The sequence below is a fragment of the Theropithecus gelada genome, chromosome X (genome assembly GCF_003255815.1).
Source record: "Theropithecus gelada isolate Dixy chromosome X, Tgel_1.0, whole genome shotgun sequence".
Classification (NCBI taxonomy): domain Eukaryota; kingdom Metazoa; phylum Chordata; class Mammalia; order Primates; family Cercopithecidae; genus Theropithecus; species Theropithecus gelada.
Window position 1 is genome coordinate 15,523,449 of NC_037689.1, and position 20,970 is coordinate 15,544,418.

At 41.4% G+C, this 20,970-nt stretch overlaps 1 protein-coding gene across 2 annotated transcripts in view; it reads right to left on the reverse strand.

The window, feature by feature from the left end:
* Positions 1 to 711: 711 nt before the first annotated feature.
* Positions 712 to 20,970, reverse strand: part of MAOA (monoamine oxidase A) — an 85,194-nt gene continuing 64,935 nt past the window's right edge. For both annotated transcript variants that reach the window (XM_025372113.1, XM_025372114.1), the window contains 10 exons: positions 19,561 to 19,702; positions 16,426 to 16,575; positions 15,963 to 16,122; positions 15,018 to 15,114; positions 11,229 to 11,282; positions 6,783 to 6,840; positions 5,485 to 5,582; positions 3,608 to 3,719; positions 3,342 to 3,404; positions 712 to 3,143 (listed from right to left, as the gene is read on the reverse strand). In XM_025372113.1, the coding sequence (XP_025227898.1) occupies positions 2,997 to 3,143; positions 3,342 to 3,404; positions 3,608 to 3,719; positions 5,485 to 5,582; positions 6,783 to 6,840; positions 11,229 to 11,282; positions 15,018 to 15,114; positions 15,963 to 16,122; positions 16,426 to 16,575; positions 19,561 to 19,702 (1,081 nt within the window). In that variant the 3' untranslated portion in view covers positions 712 to 2,996. The remainder of the gene's footprint in view (positions 3,144 to 3,341; positions 3,405 to 3,607; positions 3,720 to 5,484; positions 5,583 to 6,782; positions 6,841 to 11,228; positions 11,283 to 15,017; positions 15,115 to 15,962; positions 16,123 to 16,425; positions 16,576 to 19,560; positions 19,703 to 20,970) is intronic.

Here is a 20,970-nt window from a genome sequence, read left to right on the forward strand (position 1 = left end):
CCTTCTCTCAGAGGGAGGCTGATGAAGGGTCACAGAGTCCAGACCTCCTTGTCTCAATGAGGGACACTTCTGAAGGGTCTTCCTAGCTCCTCCTTAGAACCTGTAGTTGCAACTGCATTGTAGGTCGACTCTCCTGCCCAGTCCTGCCTTCCTCACCCTCTTAGGTGTATTTTCTGAGGATTGTCTCCAATAAACTTTTTGCCCTGACTCTGTATCTTAGAGCCTGTTTCCAGGGAACCCAATCTAGGACAAGGAGTAAAGCAGGGTACAGAAAGACTGAATTTTTTGCCCCTGGCATACCAATAGGCAAAAATACAGCCCTGGCAACAAAATGCATAGACCACATTATGCTGCCATGAAAAGAATGCTTAGAAGCCATCTAATGCAACCCAACCTTTTCCAGATGTGGAGACCGAGAGAACCAAAGTGACTTGCTCAAGGTATCATAAGCTAATTAGGTGAGAAAACTTGGACCAGAATCCACATCTGTGGCCCAGTCAGGCAGGCTACAGTGTTTGAGCATTTAATCAGTTCCCAGAAAACCTCAATAACACATGAGAGTCAAACTCAACTTTGAGAATTTGCAGTCGATATCAAACGATTTCCTAAGCCTATCCTCCATGGACAATGCCTCATTGTGACCTCTTGCTATAAGAAGCCATTGAACTTTCTGCATAGAGCTATCAACTCAATACAGGAGTCGAGTCTGTATCGGGGGTGGCAGTGCACTTTATTAACAAACAAAACAGTACCATACAGGCAAAATCTTACTTCAATGGCAAAGCACACACATAGGTCTACTCCAACATGTAGCACTGGGGCAAACTTCAGACATGGAACATTAGGCACCAATTTCACAATCAGACTAAACATAGTTCACAGTCCTTCAATCCATACTCTTCAGTGGAGGATAAGGCCTTATTTAACAGTTAACTGGGACAGACAGATGAAAGTTTAAAATCTAATTCTTGGCCTACCTATGGAGTGGGGCTGACTCAGCCTTCACGGCTGTGAAGTGGATGCCTTAACAGGGCCAAGATGTATCAGCCTCTTAAACTGACTTTCATTTCTCTGGTTCAGAGAAAAGGCTTATGGTATCTTCATACTGGATGAACTCGCATATGGTGAGAGTCCTCAGCTCCAATTTCGTGTCTAGGCACATCTGGACTGGCATTCATTTTGATATCCAATCCGTAGATTAACAGGGTTAATCTAATTAGAATAAATTAAATGGTTTTCCAAAAAATTGAAAAGGGTAAATCACATACTTATGAGTTCTTCCATATTCAAGACTTTAAATATGTTAACAAACTGATTACTGTTCCAACTGTTGCCAGTTAAGGAGTTTAAGTCAGCATTTCCCAAAAGGTGTGTCAGGACTGAGTTAATCAGTAAGTTAATAGAAACAACTGCAATAGATTAAGGACGAGCTTTCTCAAAGCAGTTTGATATAATATGCGGCAACTCCGTATGTACTGGAGCATATCCAATACATTCTCAAAACTCCTAAATTAGCTAAACTGCAAGACAAAGAGCAGCAGAAAAATCCAGCTCTTAGGATAGGCAGAACTTTGGAAGATGTATGCCCTCACACCGGGGTCCAGCAACTTAGGTTTGAATTTATAAGGTTAATGATATAATAAACTGGGTTGGCTGGCTTCCCCTGGCAATTGTTAATTCCCCTTAAATAAAAATATGTTGATACATTTTTAAAAAGAAGCATTTTACGGCTGAAATCTTTGGAAAGGGCTTTTAAAATCTGAATTTTTAAAATGGGAAAACAAGAAGTGGGCACCCTTCTTGGCCGACATTACTCCTAAGATAGAGAACTTAGTCTTCATATATAAAATGACTCAATTTTGCTTCCTTAAAGCGAGCTTGCTTTAAGAAAATTAGAGCCCTAATTTCTTTTCTGTTTGATAGTCTCAACAAATAAAAGTCAAATTTCTCATGTGTATTTCAGTACTCAAGAGAAATTGGCATGCTATGCTAATATTTATGCAGAGGTAACCATGTTGAAGACATATGTAAGTTGAGAGGTATGTCTAATTCTGTGGTCATAGGGAAAAAAAAAGAAAACTGCTGCTTTCCCGAAGTTGAAATAGAATGTTACAACTGACAAGGATCCGTCGGTGTCTAGCTGCCTTCCAGGGGGAAGAGAAGATGCCAATTGCAGTTGGTCCCACACAGAGCTAAGCGGGGAGCCCTCCCAGGGGACAGTCCTGCCACTATTTTCCTCTGCTCAACTGGAAAGCTGCACACAAGTCACAGCAAGTCAGTCTCAACATTCTAACTCAGTTAAACACTCTCCTCCATAAGAAGTGAAAGAGGAAAAATACAAATAAGCTAGCACTGAGACTAGATGTCTAGAAAAGTCAGAGGAATTAGAAGTGGTCAGGAGATTCCTGAGGCAGCAGCTTACAAGATGTCCCCATTCTGGTCTGAGGGTCTGCATGCCGCTTACCCCCAACACTGCTTTGCTTTACTATTTCCTGATCCAAAGTGGAGGCTGCTTCCTCCAGGAGGCTGGGAGCCTCTAGGCTCTGTAATGACACTTCACCATTGCCTAAGGGAAGAAAAAGGACAGTCACAGGCTGGGCCTTCACCTACTCCACCTCCACAGAGAGAAAGTCAAATACTTTGTTTCTGAAATCATCAGGTATTTTGCATTGACGGGAATAAAAATAAGACACAGAAATTGTTTCTGATGAGCACATCACCTTTAACTTTTTGAATCTCAGAAAGTGATCACAAGGCTTTATTCTATCAATTCACATGAGTTGGTTTACACAGACAAAGAAGATGGAGCTTGATCTTACTGAAATTAATTAGGCGATTCGTTGAATTGTTTTTACTTTAGCAATGATTGGAACTAAGCCAAAGGTAGTTAAATCCAGTACACTTAAAAATGGCCCAGTGACACAGCCTTTAAATTTGTCAATATTTTCCTTTGGTGATATTGAAAATCAATGAGTAGAGAGCATAGGAATAAAACTTCAAGACCGTGGCAGGAGCTTGTATTTGTACACCACGAATCCCAGGGCAGTTACTGATGTGGAAAATCCAATGATCTTCAGCAGGCCAGACACAGAAGGCAGGTTCCTCTCCCAGAAGGTGCGAGTGATTTCTACCGCTGGAACGTCCTAGATGAAGGAACACAGATCATGAGCAAAAAACTCATGCTGACATGGAGGAACAAAACACATCTGCAAGGTCCATGCATGGAGACCCCTGGGATAGTTGCATCTATAATTAAATCAGAGGCTAGAAGAAGGGAGATGTGAGTTTTATGTTCCATGATGGGTTTAAGGAGAGAGAGTGCCCAGAGCCACCAAACTGACCTTTGATTCAGGTTCTTCTACCCAGATGTCTTTCTCGTTCACCTTCCCGAGACCATTTAAGACCTGAAAGAAAGTGACCATGGTATTATGAAAAGAGGCTGGATAGTTTCTACAGATTCAAGGCCCTGCTAGCCACAGATGAGCCCCATGAGTGAGGGGCAGAGAAATGGACATACAGATTCTATCAGTGTCCAGAACTAGCAAGACCAGATGCCAAAAACGTTGCCGTGACTCAGGAGGGAGAGAGCCTGGGCTTTCCTGCTTACCTCCCTAGCTGCTCGTTCTCCAGCCTCAACTGCCCCTTCCATGTAGCCGCTCCACTTTGTGGCAGTCTCTGTACCCGCAAAGAAAATCCTGCCCACGGGTTGACGGATCACCCTTCAAGGGAAACAAGAGGTTACACAGAGTTACTTGGGAAGGTGGGCAGGGTAAACGAGCCAAGCACTGCCCTCATTTAGTCTGCAGAAGGCACAGAAATTCGGACTGTTTAAAAAAACACCCGTATGACTTAGCCCAAGGTGAAGGGTCACTTTTTGTTTTCTGGGTCTGCATAGAGGATCTGAACTTTCAAGCCAGGGAGAATCAGGCCATCAGATCATCAATCATTAAAGGGGATGTTGACCTTTGCCAAGCCAGCCAGAGCTGGAATATAAGAACATGTATTCAATCCCCAAATCAGATTTCTTTGCTATGTTTTCCTGTTGGCAGTCCATTCTTCTCCCTCTCCTGTCTTTCTCGGGGGAGGGTACACTCTTCTTGAGAACAGCCACAGATCGAGCTTTGCAGGCACTCCCAGTGTGTCAGGAGGAACGACAGTGGCAAGTGGGAAGACAGGGACGTTAACTGTCATTTCTGGCAAAGGAGAGACCTGAGACATTATATGGGTGTGTCTCTTTAAGAAAACAACCTCTGTACAGTTAGCTTCTCTGAGCTTCTCTAGGGACTGGCTGAGGGCAAGGAAATGGGTCTCCTCTTACAAAGAAGGGCTGGACTGAATGGACAGCTATCCCCTCCAACTTTCTTGGCTTTGACTCCTGCCATGTCCACAGCTAGTTTCATGAACTCTCCCAAGCTGCATGTCTTGCCCCCCACCCTGATGGCCTTCATCTCAACCCGCTGGCACTCCTTTTTCCAATTCCAGAACCCTGGGCTTCATCTATTCCTTATCTTAGTCTTGTCTTCTAAGACTTCTACTTTGATGCCAGAACTAATCCAGTTCATCGATCCTGCTATTGTTAAACAAAGGCGATTTGAATCACTTAAGAAGAAAAAAAAAAAAAAAAAACAGACCAAAACCTCCTGTAACAAAAAGGTTAATAAATACTTCTTCCTTTTCGGTGGACAAATGTGACCTTGTATTAACATTCTAGCTCTGTCTCTCTGGAAACCAGATGAAGGTGTAATGCCATCTATGGAGGCAGCACCACTTATGCTAAAAGTGCCTCCCCTCCCGCCCCCACATTAGTAAACTGCATCCAGGCTGGGAGGACTCTAAATGAATTGTAAATACCTGGTAGGAGGCTATCACTTTGGGCTTCCCTGAGTGTGGTGTCTCTTGTAACTGAGCAAGTCTTATAACTGAGCAAGTTACTGGACACTATGCCTATGAAGCATAGAGATAATGGCTTCCATGGGGCAAGGGGCTTCTAGGTCAAGGTGGACTTCCCCACCCCACGTGGATGTCATTTCCTCACACCTCAACTGTATACAGTGAGGACTCTTCCCCTGAAGAGAACTGTCTGCAGATGCTCTGTTGGCAAGACAGACGTGTTGGATAAACAACGTCCAATGTTGTTCTGTGTTGACTGGCGCCAAGGAGCCTAAGGCAGTCATGTGAGACTAAAATGTCAAGTTGAGCTCACGAAGGCCCCTTGGAGGACACTGCAGCTTGCTTCATTCTCACAAGCACTGTTCACATCTGAAATCCTCCCCACTGTTCTGCTGTTGTTCTATATGCTGACAGCTATTGTTCTATGTAATGACATCCTTATTTTTCTATGGACATCCAGAAATATACAAGTATTATCTGGGACATAAGAAATGGGGATTTTGACAACTATTTCTAGAATTCCCACTGAACTCTGCTTTTCCTTTTAAATTTGGCACAGGTCTTGGATTAATTGGCGTAGTGCTTGTGTAATACCTTCCATACTGAGTCATGATCCCAGGAGGGAAGTACGCCGTGTAGCAGCCCCCAGAGTACTGCTCCTCACACCAGTTCTTCTCTTCGTAGTGTACTGGCTGCAGTTCAGTGGGGAAGAAAATGCAAAAGAGAAAACAAAGCTGAAATGCTGCAAGTCAACAATATCGTTGCTTTAACAAAAAGTTTACATTAAGAAAATAAAGAAGATCCTGTTTTTCCAACTCACTTAAGGGGAAACATGAGAGTACCAAGTAATGGCCTTTTGTGACGGACCATGTGGCAAAACATGTATCCTTTGCTCTTCCCATTTTCTTGATTAGGGAAGACATGGAAGTATTCCAGCATCTGGGAGAGAGGGGTATCCATCCATCCATGCAGATTCTGAAGTCTTTGGAGCTAAGTCTATAGGAAACCCCATCAACAATTCAGCTTGTGGAAAGGTCTGCTCAAATCTCTGGAGTCTCTAATAACAGACTTTACTTCCCCATCTACCAGGCATTATTGCTGGTGGGAAGAAGGAGGCAGAAGACAAACAAATGTCTAAGAAAGACTTTTTTCCCAACGCCTTCTCTAAGCTGGAAACATGAATGATGGGAATTCCACTCAAAAGGGGCAATTCAGATGAAAAATGTTTCCTAGGGGACATGAGAGAACCTTCTCTAATTTCCCTGGCACATTCACAAAGTGTATTATTTGAACAGTTTAGAGGCAAACCCCTGAAAGAGCCCCCAGCTATTGGTATTTTTTCCAAAAAGACGTAATTTCATTCTCCTAATTGCTTTCAGTGGTGGATTGAAAGCACTGATATTCCTAAATGAGTTGTGAATTGAGTTCACACATGGAAAAATAAATTAGTATGACTTTGACCTGGGAAGAGACTCTAGATTCAGTCCATCTTGTCAAGTACCATACTACTTTGCCTTCGCCAACAAATGATGACATATCTGGAATTTAATTGTGCAGCAGGTAAGTGACACTGACTGAGGACACGACTGTTCTGGGAACCCATCTCACCCATTCTTGACATAATCCCTGCGGCTCTAGGCTCTCATTACAATTGGCTGCCAGTTATCTAGTGAACATTTAAACAGCCCAAAGGAGTTGCTGCGTCAGAAATTACATGCACCTGACACCAGCTTTTAATAACCTTTTGTGACTGCTGAAGTTTATCCTCCAAGTTAAGCATATCGCTTTATACGCTCTTCATAAGACTGTCAGAAAATCAGAATCTACTTTGCTTTACTACTTATAATGAACAGAGAAGAACCTGCTAGGGATTAAAGCTGGGAGTTTCTTACATGTAAAGCTTCTTGGGATCCCAACACTTTGGCATAGAGCTCACAGATCTTCTTCTTCCTATAAAACAGAGCCAAAAAAAAAAAAAAAAAATTAGGGAAGGAGTAACTAATGGGTATAGAATAAATCCAGTGAGTTCTAGAGCTCTTGGTATCAACCAGATTTATTACAGAAAAATTAAAATCCATGGCCTTCTGTAACTGCACAAATGAGCAGTTCCATGAATCCCTGCGCTCAAATTAACTTTCGATGCCTCAATAGTCATTTAATTTGAGGATCCAATGGAATTATTCTTTTCTTTTTTACATTTTTGCCTCTTTCGCTACCTAATATGATATCTGCTTGAGATAAAAATGGGAAAAATGGATTCAATTAAGTTTAGCCAGTCTTAGGAACTGATTCTATATAACTTTTCTGGAATACGTAGAATTCTAAAATGATCCCTTTTACAAGTCTATAGTATAAGTGATGGTGTCTTTCAACTATCCTATACTTGTGTTTTAATTACCTACAAACATATAAAGCTCATTTAATCTTTTAAGCATAACATAAGATATGCTATACAGAAAGTATCTACAGTCATTTCAGTCTAGGAATTTGTCACTTGATAGAAGGATCTGTGGACCACAGTATTTCAAAGTGTATCTGAGGGATGGGCACAATATGCTAATGTTACCTCAAACACAGCCTTTCGTTATTCTCATAATTCATTATCTAAATGACTAGCCCAGAACATGGTATTTTCATGTCTGAAAAAATTAGTGGTTGTACTTATATAAACTCTTTTTGAAATGAAATACATTTTAACTCACAACTACTCATGGTGAATTTTTTTAAAAGGTCTAATTTACTAAAATCACCTGTTTTAGAAATTAATGGTTTTATTTCTGGATTTGTTTGCATAGGTTCACACTGATCCAGTTATATACTTTTCCTATTTACCTTTTATAGTTTTAATATAGTTTAAACATTTGAAAATGCTCTAAAATATTTGTTAAGGGATAACAAGCAACTGGAAAAATATTTGCTTAAAAATGTGGCAAAAGGTTTGAGTCAAATCTATAAGACAAGTATTAAAAGCTGAAGAGACAAAATTATGCAGGGCGGGGGGAGCTCAAGCTTCCTGGTAATAAAGAAATCGAGATTTAGAAATATACAATTTTATGTTGCCAATTACATTAGAAAATATTTTAAAGACATGCCCCCCATTTCTCTGAATAATGTGGGATAAAGTGTAACCTTATAAATTTATCTAAATCCTCACACTTATACCATTTATATAACTTCCAGAACATTCACCTCATAGGTATAAAGTCAGGAGGAGGAGGCGGATTATAAACTTTGCTTATTGTCACCATTTTCCATGGAAGGTTTTAAGGGAGAGTCAAATGCCACTCCTGAGATGATGTCATGCAACATTAGATCGATATTTAGGTGGATAGTTAAATTTCAGGACAGTCAGAGAAAGTCTGGCTTCCTTCAAAGAGCTGCTCACATTATACATAAAAAGTCATAAAGGAAAGGAATAATGGGAAGAAGTCTCAAGACTACTGTCTGCCTGTCTGTCTCTCTCAGCCTGATTCAAGCCCCTTATTTCAGAGATGAGGAAACCGAGGCTCAGGGAACTGCAGAGATTTGTTTGATTTTGCTCAGCTAATTAATAGCAGGGTAAGGCTCTACGCTTCTGAGTAATCTGCCCATAGCAGGTACTCAGGAAATATTTGTTCAGTCAAAATCCATCCTCAGCCTACTATGGTACCCTCTTTGCATAGTCTATGAAGAGATGACTAATTCTAACATCTACTTCACAAGGGTGTTACAAGCAATAATTCAGACATTTTGAGTTAATTAGAAAATGAAAGTATCGGCAATGATCATTCTAAAAAAGCTCAACAGTACTTAACTTATTACTATTATTTCTGAGATAGGGTCTCACTCTGTCACTCAAATTGGAATGCAGTGGCACGGTTATGGCTCACTGCAGCCTCAACCTCCCTGGACTCAGGTGATCCTCTCGCCTCAGCCTCCCAAATTGCTGGGACTACAGATACATATCACCATGCCCGGCTAATTTTTCTATTTTTTGTGGAGACAGGGTTTCTCTATGTTGCCCAGGCTGGTCTTCAACTTCTACACTCAAGCAATCTGCCTGCCTCAGCCTCCCAAAGTGTTGGGATCATAGGTGTGAGCCACTGCGCCAGGCCTGCTTAACTTACTTTCTGGATGTGTAATAAAATTTTTATTAAAGCAGAGTGAAACCTGAAATCCAATCAACCTCCACTGTAGTTAGTTTTCATTCATGAATGTTAAAAACAATTATAATAGTTATAAGTCATTATTTACTGTATTTCATATTATTAGAAGAGCCAAGGATGAGTTCATACAAACACAGGAAATTATCTTTCCTTTTCCCTTCTTCCCTTTAAAATTAAAAATTTTTGGAAAAGATATCTAAGGCAAGGATGTTAAAACAATGCACTGATTGATTAATTTGGTTCTAAAAATAACAGAACCTAAGTGATGGCCAAAAGAGGCCACTGTGCAAATCATCTTGTTGAACTTATTCACTGGTTTCTAAATCTGGTTGCTTGTCATAATCACCTGAAAGCCTTGTTGAAATATACAAATAGGCAGGCCCCACCTCAAATCTACTCAATCACAATATATAAGTCTTATAAAAACATATTTTCCAAACATCCTTTGGGATATTTTGATGCAGTCAGATCTGGGAACCACTGTTTTTGTCAATGACATATGCAGTAAGGGTTTTGCCTTACAAGAACTTTTGAGAAGTTCAGCCACTGTGTGGAATCATAACCAAATGTCTACCTACAGGCTGGTATTTATTTTACTATTAATAAGGAGGGAAAGCAGGAAATCCAAAAGAAAATGTCAGCTTAGTGTGGTGTAATGAAAAAGTATGCATTATATGCTACTCCAGACTTTGTCACAAGCTAGCTGCGATGATTTGAATGTATGTGTCCCTCCAAAATTTAAATGTTGGAACTTAACCTCCAAGATGATGGTATTATGAGGTGGGGTCTTTGGGGAAATGATGAAATCAGGAAGATTCTGCCCTTATGAATAGATTAGTGCCGTTATAAGTGGGCTGGAGGGAACTAGCTAGGCCCTTTCTGCCCTTCTGCCTTCCTCCAAGTGAGGACACCACCTTCATCCCTTTTTGTCCTTCCTCCTTCTGCCTTTTCTGCCATGTGAGAAAGTGCTACCTATGGAACAGGCTCTCACCAAATACTGAATTGAATCTGTTGGCATCATAATCTTGGACTTCCCAGCCTCTAGAACTGTGAGAAATAAGTTTCTATTCTTTATAAATTGCCCAGTTTCAAGCATTTGTTACAGTATCACAAATGCACTAAGACACTAGCTATGGAGCCTTGAACAAATCATGCCCTATCACTGGACCCCAAATCCCTCCTCTACTGAGTGAGTAGAGTTAATTTTTAACAACCATGAGATTCCACAATCTCATGGTTGTTGAGATTCAACCATTTACCACTTACAGTGAACAGAGAAGAACCTGACAGGGATTGAAGCTGGGAGTTTCTTCCCTGTAAAGCTTACATGCAAACCATGAGATTGTTGAATCTCACGGTTGTTCAAATAAACAAATCCGTGTGCACATGTAGGAACTCATTCTGCAGCCTTTCCCCCACTTCTAAAGTCATCAGAGTAACTCCCAAAGCAAGGGCTGCTAATGGGTTAGCTGTTTAATTTTTTTAATTACATTCAGAGAAAAGTCTGTATTTTTGTGTATGTATTGGACCTCTTTAAAAGCTAGCAGAGGTTTTAGGGCTACCCAGAGGCATCCCTCCAACAGCCAAATAACTCTGATGTTAAAAGGCTAACCTCTCCAGGTAAGATTTTAATTGAACAAAGGATTCCAAAACAAAACAAAACAAATATACCATGACAGAAAGAGAAAGGGAGAAAGAAACAAAACAAAAAGCCACTGTCCTAAAATAAATTTTATATTAGGAAACTTTCAGATAAGGGAACATCAGAACTGTGTCCCAGATAATCAGTAGTGAATACTTTCATGTACACAAGTTGCTACAAGTTAAATACACTTTTTAGAAAGTCCATGTCAGAGGATCTTAGAAAAGGATTATGGCCTTGAAAGGGGATTGGGATTCGGTTTTTACAGCTTTTTTCACAGCTAATATTTTCTATTATTTTCTCCATCCATCTCACAGGGAAATCCTACCTCTTAACCATTGTAAAATAAACACAAACATGTAAAATTAATATATGCACATGGGCAAGGGCTAGGTCGAGGGCTATAGCAAAATACAAAAGGTTGGTTTGTTGGAATTTTGAGAATATTTGTGAAGTATTGTGTTTTTCCTCATGTTATTCTACTAGTGTCAGTGCAAAAACACAATACAAAGCTAACTTTTTCATCTATTTTTCAGTTATAAATCTCTTACCTTATTTCCTTATGTAGTTTAGCAAGTCGATCAGCTTTCCGGGCAAGAATGAAGCTGGAGAGAGAGGTTACATTGAATGATCAGGTTACAGCTGTTTATCTTAAGAGCTGCCCTTTCTTTTTGAAGTATTCTTAACCTGTAGCTATTCAGCATTAAATGAACTCTCTCAGACTCTCCTCCTCTACTAGGGCAAATGCCATGTTGTCTTTAGTCTGCCTGTGTGTCCAAAACCCCTGCTAGGCTGTGATTCCCTACATGACCAGTGATCTCCTATTCAATATTTTACTTCTAAAGTTTAACATGGTTTTTGGCATACAGTAGGAAATCAAATGTTGAATGAATTAATGTTGTGCCAAATGATCATTCTGGTAATGACTGTTGCCTTCTGCCAAATACGTTATCAAAGCTGGAAAAACAAATATAAACATGTGTCTGTAGTGGAGGCCACGGTGGGCCCCCCAGGCCTCCCTTTGGGACAAGGCAATCATCACTCTTAGCTCACAGCTGAAATCTTCCCCAGTAATTGGACGGGACAGCAGAGAATGCCTTGCTCAAGGTCCCACCCCTCCCCAGAGTTGTCCTGACCTAGATGCAGTTGAAGACAACTCTGAAGGGCCACCCAGCTCCAGAACTTCCAAGGGAATGGGGGAGGCCTTTGTTGGGACAACACTGGAGCTCAAGTTCTGCTTAATCCTTCCGCCATAGGTAGTCATCCCCAGAGCACTTCCCAATAAACCTCCAGCACCCAAATCTCCAGCTCTGTGTCAGTTTCCCTGGAAACTGACCTGATATAGTCCCCAAATAAAGTAACTCAATAAAACTCAGTTATAACCTGCCTGCTCCCCTTTAATCAAATAGATTCTATTTATTATACTGATATTACTAACTGCATGTATATTTAAAAGAATTGAATTGTGACATGAAGTCCTTAGTTACACTATTATTAGAAAGCGTTCGGCTGGGCGCTGTGGCTCACGCCGGTAATCCCAGCACTTTGGGAGGCCGAGACGGGTGGATCACGAGGTCAGGAGATCGAGACCATCGTGGCAAACACAGTGAAACCCCGTCTCTACTAAAAATACAAAAAATTAGTGGGGCGTGGTGGTGGGTGCCTGTAGTCCCGGCTACTTGGGAGACTGAGACAGGAGCATGGTGTGAACCCGGAAGGCAGAGCTTGCAATGAGCGGAGATCGCACCACTGCACTCCAGCCTGGGCGGCAGAGTGAGACTCTGTCTCAATAAAAAAAAAAAAACAAAAAAAAACAAAGAAAGCTTTAAAAAATCCAAATGATCTAAAGGACAATGAAATTATTTTTCCATTAAAAAGTTTTTAAATGTGTATTTCTTTTATTCAAGACCAAAAGGACAGATAGATCAGTGCAAAAAACAGATATTTCCTCCTCTCCCTACCCCCAAATTAAAGTGTTCCTCAAATTGGATTGGCAGTTCCTTTAGGGCTGTTATTTGAGATCACTCTGAGAAGCAAAAACGTATGTTAATGCAGAGAATAGCATTTCAGAGAAAGCTGTGGACTATTTAGGAAATCTGAACTATTGAACTTTATGGAATATAGTCATAATTTTGCATGATTTAACACCTTAAGTTACAGCTTGTTATTGATCATTTTAGTTAGATTTTGGGTTTATGTAAGAATCAGTATGTTTAGATGTATATAGTATTTTTTAATCATCAATATCTGATAAAAGATTAAATGATTTATCTGAAAACATTTTTAGTCAACTCGTCTTGTATACTTTTTACAGTTCCCTTCCCAAAGGGCAGTTAGTGTTGGTTATTTCTGCCAAATCTCAAGTCATGAATGAAATAATCTCTTTGATCTAATCCCAACTACGGATAAATAAGCTTTAACTTACTTTGGTGTTTTATTGAGGAAATTAAACATGCTGGCTTTGTGTTGGAAATGTTTCACAGTTCTAAAGTACAACGTCCTTTCTAGTTTCCAAAAGGTTATTAGAAACACAGTGCTGGGCAATTACCACCCCTATCTTCAAGGTTTTCGTGGCTGTGGCCATGAGCAAAGAGCAGGGTGGAGGCAAGTGTCAAGATGAAAGAAATTAGAATATCACTTTCTAAGAATTGCCTAAATAACTCCATTAACAGCAGGTCAGTTATTTGAGCCCTGAATAACCTAGTTAATAATAATGCTGAAGAAAGCCCAAAAGCATTGTACACATAAAAACTTGCACCCACAACCAGCGCTCAATAAATGGTAGCTTTAATTTTTAACACCACATCGCCAAGAAACAGATTATTTTGCTATTCCTCAGTTTCCAAGGAAACTCTCATCTTCTATACTTGGTTCTCTATAACCAATTATTATTATTTTATATTTGTTTTAGCCCCGCTGTCCACAGAACACAACTGTTTAACATTTTCCTTTTATACTATTTATCTTAAGTAAAATCATCAAAATATTGAGTTCTACTTTCAAAAAAAAAAAAAAAGAAAGAAAGAAAGCCCAAAATGGCAGAAGACATCACTATATCTAACTCCTAGGGCAAGAAAAACATCAATGCTCTTCCATTCACAGTTGGATTGGTCTTCACTGACATTCTCCTGAAACCTGTACCTGAACCTCCTGCTTTTCTCTGGCATATAGAAGATGATGTCAAACTACCCAAACAACCTATATCCTTTTCTGCCCATTGGGGTTAGAGATGAAGAGGATGTGTTATTCCAACGGTCATTATGTTGTAAGCACCTGCCTTTCTCAGGGAGGCTGGTGTTCTTATATGTTACAGTGAGAGAGGTGGTTATAAAACGTCTCATTAGTAACCCAGCAGCACAACCTGCTTTCTAAGTTCCCTGGGATGTGGGTCTGCTCCTTTTGCCTTTGTAATTTTCCTTCAATGACATGATGTGCATGAGTTCACCTTTCCCTTTGAGCAAGAGGTATGCATTTCCCAGGGGTAAAGGGGAGAAAAAGTCACTTGATTGCTACTGAAGCTATGTTCTTTTGTTACGGAGTGGCAGAACAGATCGCCTTTTATTTGCATAGTTTTTGAGGAGGCCAAAAGGCAGGCAACAGGGAGGCTGTGGAACTCCTTAGCAATTCCTTTGTGGAGACCCCACTTCCTTCTCGGGACCCCCTAACCCCCATCGAGTAGGGCAGCTGTGTGCCGGAATGGGAAGAGAAGGGAAGAGCTCTCATTTTCCCTACACAGAACCAGATCCTGGAACATCTGCACACTTCGGAGGTTAAGTGAAGCACCACTGGTGAAGGATAACTAGAGTGACCCACCAGAAAAACTGCCATGCCATCCAATCAAGGCCTGGCTCAACTCTGAACTGTGCCTCCTAATTGGTCAGCTATCTTATATCTTAGGGTGACAACTAACATTTGCTATGTAGCAGATATCTGGAATGGAGAAAAGGATAAAATCGAGAACCCCTCCATTTAGAATTTTTTGATAGAATAAAGTGGTTAGTTCTCATTTCAGAATGGCTGTGGACATTCTGCCTGTAGGCAGGGGTGGCTACCATACTGCCTGTCTAGCTGCTTTTTTTCACTCTGTCCTCAACATGTAAGCTTTGTGTGAGAGAAAGACATACATGGGTACAAGTTCAAAATGGTGTCAATTTTAGTAAAGTTTCCCAGTATTCTTGTGCTACACACAAAACATTACTGCAGTATTTTAATACATTACATATTTTGATAGCATTATTCATCATTGCTTGAGCTTAATTCCAAAGCAATATACTTTGACAGCATCCACACCAATACATCAACACAATTTGGAAAATGTAGAACAGCCAGCTCTAACTTACCCCATGATGGCAGGCAGTGATCCATCCGGCTTGGTGTCATCCAAGGTTATTGAAATTGGAGCATCTTCATCTTCAATGATCATGCAGCCACAGTAATCTTAACCAGGAGAAAAATCAATGGGAGATCGAGACCAAGCTCATCAGAGACACCCATACACACATAAATATATATAAACTATTTTTTAAGAGGAAGGCAAATCTTAAACTCTTGGTCTTGGCCCCAATCCTAGATGCTATGCCTTGTTAAATACACACACTGAATATATAAAGATGTCTATTCACCCACAGACAGAAAATGACCCATCTCCATCACCTTTACCTAAAGGGCTTATGACCAACCAATGCATGACAAAAATGGTCAGATGACCCTGGCTCCTAGCATACATGAGGAAAGAGAAGGGCTGCGCTGGAGGGAACGACCCAATCCAGGGAAGAAGTGGCAGGAGGGAATCTGATGAGTATAACCAGAATGCTTATCAACAATAGCCACCACATCTGGGATGCTTTCTAAGTCCAAGATCCCACCTCATTTAATTCTCACAACACCTTAGTGGTAGGTATTACTGTCACCACTTTACACCTACAGTCTGATGCTAGCAAGCAAGCGAAGTCCTGGAATGTGTAACTTCAATGCAGTGCTCTTTCCATGGTGCCTGCTGACCTCACTCTGCTCATAAAAAGTAAGAAGCAGGACAGATGCCAGGAGCCAGGGCAATGGTGGCCTTATGACTGATGTGATCTCCTTCTTCCCTCTCATTGCTAACAAGTGCTCTTGGGGTCATTATGTGTGGCCAAGGATACGAGGAAATTGACAGACCAAGATTTCTAACCCTTTTTCTACCAATTTGAAAATACTTTGTTTCTGTTCAATACCTTCTGTTCAATAATCCTAAAACAGTGTGATTTCTTCATATAATAGTTTAAACATGAATAATAGCAGCCTACCCTTCTTCTTCCAGAAGGCCTCCTTGTAATACATCATGCACTTAATGACAGCTCCCATTGGAAGACGCTGAATTAACTGGTTTCTCTCTGCTGGAAGCTCTGGTCTGAAGTGAATCTTGGCCGTCAAGGTCGGAGGGATCGCATTAATTACGTATTTGCACTAAGACACACACAAGCAAAATATTACCTCAAATGTGAGCTGCAGTCTTTGTAGCAGGCATGAAAAATCATCTTTATCACTTCTAAACAACATTGAGCAGTAAAAACATACAAAATGAGACAATGAGGCAACTGTAAGGCAACAAAACAGATCAAGGTCGGTCAACCAAGGCTGGTAATTTGGAAGACTGAGGCGGAAACATGTCAGCATTAATTATGCTACTGCTTGAATTGTATCTGGTTAGAAGCTGCAAAAGACACAAGGCCTATTTACTATATGCTCCTTTTGACTCAACCGAGTTACCTCATAATGTTCATGGTTCAATGTCTCTATGATGATGTTGTCACTTGACTGGTCAACATGAGTGACAGGTTGGTTCAGCTTCACTTTGTCCCCGAGCAGGTCCATTATCCGTTCGCTCACTTGACCAGATCCACCTACAAACTTCCGTTCCTACAGGGGGAGGTAGGTAGGACAGGAAACATTATGAAAGCCCAAGGAAGGAAAATCCTATTGGCTACTGATTAGAAAACCTCCAGAAAGTCACAGGCCACACCTCCAATATCTGCACACTTAACTGTCAGAAGAATTCATTAGGACACAGGCAGAGTTGGCCAAGACAATTCAATGATCATTCCCTGCACAGCTTCCAGCAAAGAAAAGCCATTAAAGTTTATAAAAATCACAGAACCAGAAGAAATGTTCCACTATGCCAATGCTGCCCTGAACAAGTGGGAATATCAGCGAGTTTGTGGGCTTCAAATGCCCAAGAGTGCAGGGTGTGGAGGGAGCCCTGGGAAGGGGCGGGCACTGTGCTTACTCCAGAGGATGAGGTTTCTAATTTCCTTTGATTCCTGTAGTTCTGGGCTGAGGTTATCCAGGCAGGTAAGGATGCAGATGGTGCCATATTATAGACAAAGTTACAGGGTGCTTTTAGGGATAGTCATGTCCTACTAGTCACCACCAAATGATGTTCTAAGAATGGGAAGAAGGGCCAGGTGCAGTGGCTCATCTGGGGTCAGGAGTTCAAGACCAGTCTGGCTAACATGGTGAAATCCCATCTCTACTAAAAATACAAAAACTAGCCAGGCGTGGTGGCACATGCCTGTAATCCCAGCTATTCGGGAGGCTGAGGGAGAAGAACCACTTGAACCCAGGAGGCGGAGGTTGCAGTGAGCCAAGATTGCGCCACTGCACTCCAGCATGAGTGACAGAACTAGACTCCATCTTAAAAATAAAAAGAATCGGAATATCAGATCTTGAGTAACTTTTTGCAAAACTATCTGTAAGTTTCAAGGTGGAGGCAGAGGGTGAAGGCTAAGCATCTGCTTGTTCCTTTAGATATTGTTAAATAGTTCTCTTGAGCGGCCCTTATAAGACCAGAAGTGCTCTACCCCCTGCCTTCTGCTATGATCACCATGGAAATGTTTCCAGCTTAATCTAAGAAGGTAACTCCTTAACACAATGCTTTTGGTAAGAACCAGAAGGATATTTTTAGCCTATTATAGAAAATTCTTTTTTTTTTTTTTTTTTTTTTCTTGAGATGGAGTTTCACTCTTGTTGCCCAAGCTGAGTGCAATGGCACGATCTCGGTTCACTGCAACCTCCGTCTCCTGGGTTCAAGTGATTCTCTTGCCTCAGCCTCCCGAGTAGCTGGGATTACAGGCGCGTGCCACGACGCCTGGCTAATTTTTTGTATTTTTAGCAGAAATGGGGTTTCATCATGTTAGCCAGGCTGGTCTCGAACTCCTGACCTCAGGTGATCCAGCCGCCTTGGCCTCCCAAAGTGCTGGGATTACAAGTGTAAGCCACTGCGCCTGGCCAGAAGATTCTTTAAATGGTTAGAAGTGCACAGCCCACCACTTAACAGATTCCTCAATCATGCTCCTCCAGAAAACTGCATAAGCAGCCATGCAGTGATTTTTGCACTTTTGTAACTGGCTACTGTTTTAATGACAATACCAAAGTTCTTCATAAAAAATATTCCTGGCTAGGCATGGTGGCTCATGCCTGTGATCCTAGCACTTTGAGAGGCTGAGGCGGAAGGACTGCTTCAGCCCAGGAGTTGGAGACCAGCCTAGGCAACAAAGTGAGACTCTGTCTCAAAAATTAATTTAAAAAAAGGAAAAAAATTCCCATAGTGGTTCAGACCTAAATTCATGATTCGTCTTTCTTCAAGAAACCCGGACCAATCTGGTCTGTTTTCTAAGAGTTATTTTGAGTTTTAATGCGGTGGAAAGACCATGAACTGTTTCTGTCTTGTTCACTGTCCACCCCTCCAGGTCTAGTATTTGTTGAATTAAATTACAGGATAAGCCTAAGTTCTTTAGAAAAATATTGTGATCATGGTTTGAGATTAATCATCTGAACCATATTTTCCAAAAGGTCATGTAGAATTTGGCTAGAAGTATCCTGGCTCCTCTGAATGAAGGACACAAATATCAAATATGAATCAAAATACCTCAGAAAGTAAAATACTGGCTAAAAGGAGTAATCTGGCATTTCTGCCTGTAAGTAAAGACACTTAAAAAATGCAACTGTCCTGCGTTTGTCAAAGCTAAGGGTCAAATGGGCAATGACTCTTGGTGTCACAAGAACTTGGGGATTTCCGGTGACCTCCTCAGGAGAGGAATAATTCATTTGGTAGAGAAAGACTCTATACCTTGTACTGTGCACTCAGAATTCGGGAACTCAGAGAACCTAAGTTAGAAGTAAACTGCTACTAATTAAACCTCATACCATCCAAGCACAACATTTATAGAACAGAGATACCCATTCTCTTTGGATAACAGAAAGGGTTGAAGCAGAGAATCTCAGAGTCTGGGGAATTAGGATTCTGGCTTCGCCATGTGTCCAGCCAATGAACCAAATAAGTCTACTTATTAATAAAGGAAATGATATGGAAACTGGGCAAATTCAAGTGGGTAGCAAAAACTAAGAATCCAAAAGGCAGAATTTACTATTGCAAGAGTGGCCATAATCACTTGTGTGAATTAGAAGGAAGAACAGTCACTTCCATTCTGTAACAGTTAACATAAAAGAATAAATCTGATAAACAGATGGGACAGAAACCTGGTATCTGGAACAGAGATGATTTTAAGTACAATAATTGTACAATTTCTAGAATTTTGGAAATTATTTTAGGAATTTAGCTTCTCCTACATAAACAGCCTAATTTTACCTGCCACCAAAAGGAAGCAACTTAATTCTCAAAACCTAATTAATTCAAAATGAAACATTCTTTATCTGTGAACTCCTTTTCAGGAGTGACAAAAGGAAATGAGAAATTTTTTTTTTCAGAAAATTTTTTGAGATAATTTCACGCTGCTAATTATTCATGTTTCAAAATACTGAAGCAATTATTAAAGACACTGCCCTGGGAGAAAGCAAAATCACAGATGAAGCTCTTGTTTCAGAACAGACACATACACACCATACCTGGCCGCCATTGGTGACAGAGAATATCCGAGTGGTGCCCCCACACTGCTTCACATACCACAAGAACCATAAGGCAGACACTTCGTGAGGCTCAGAGGTCACATTGATATTCACAAAAAGAGTAGCAAACTGCCTAGCAGTCCTGTTTACAGAACAAAAGTGGAAGTCAGATATCAATATGTATAGGAGTCAGATAACGTAATGTTTTTACAACACTATTTAGTGTGTTCAGAAAGTTTTTCTACTGCAATTGAAAAAAAAAAAAACACCCTCAAGGATTCAATTTCTGAAGGAATGCATTCTTTAACTCTTAGAGAAACTAATGTTTTCTCCTGCTTAAGAAATTATGAGTTGAAAATGAGCGGAGGGTCCAGCAAGATGGCCGAATAGAAACAGCTCTGGTTTGCAGCTCCCAGTGAGATTCACGCAGAAGGTGGGTGATTTCTGTGTTTCCAACTGAGGTACCTGGTTCATCTCATTGGGACTTGTTGGGCAGTGGGTGCAGCCCACGGAGGGCGAGCTGAAGCAGGGAGGGGCGTCACCTCACCCGGGAAGTGCAAGGGGTCGGGGATTTCCCTTTCCTAGCCAAGGGAAGCCCTGAGAGACAGTACCAGGAAGAACGGTACACTCCTGCGCAGATACTGTGCTTTTCCTACAGTCTTCGCAACCGGTAGACTTGGAGATTCCCTCCGGTGCCTGGCTCAGTGGGTCCCACACCCACGGAGCCCAGCAAGCTAATATCCATTGGCTTGAAATCCTCGCTGCTATTGCAGCAGCCTGAGATCAACCTGGGATGCTGAAGCTTGGTGTGGGGAGGGGCGTCCGCCATTGCTGAGGCTTGAGTAGGCAGTTTTATGTTGACAGTGTAAACAAAGCCAAGGGGAAGTTTGAACTGGATAGACCCCACCACAGTTCAGCAAGGTCTACTGCCACTCTAGATTCCACCTCTGTGGGCAGGGCATCTCTGAACAAGAGGCAGCAGCCCCAGTCAGGGACTTATAGATAAAATCCCCATCTCCCTGGGACAGAGCACCAGGGGGAAGGGGCAGCTGTGGGTGCAGCTTCAGCAGACTTAAATGTCCCTGCCTGACAGCTCTGAAGAGAGCAGTGGTTCTCCCGGCACAGCGTTTGAGCTCTGATAATGGACAGACTGCCTCCTCAAGTAGGTCCCTGACCCCTGTGTATCCTGACTAGGAGACACCTCCCAGCAGGGGATGACAGACACCTCATACAGGAGAGCTCTGGCTGGCATCTGGTGGGTGCCCCCTTGATCCTTCCAGAGGAAGGATCAGGCAGCAATAGTTGCTGTTCTGCAGCCTCTGCTGGTGAAACCCCAACAAACAGGGTCTGGAGTGGACCTCCAGCAAACTCCAACAGACTTGCAGCTGAGGGGCCTGTTAGAAGGAAAAC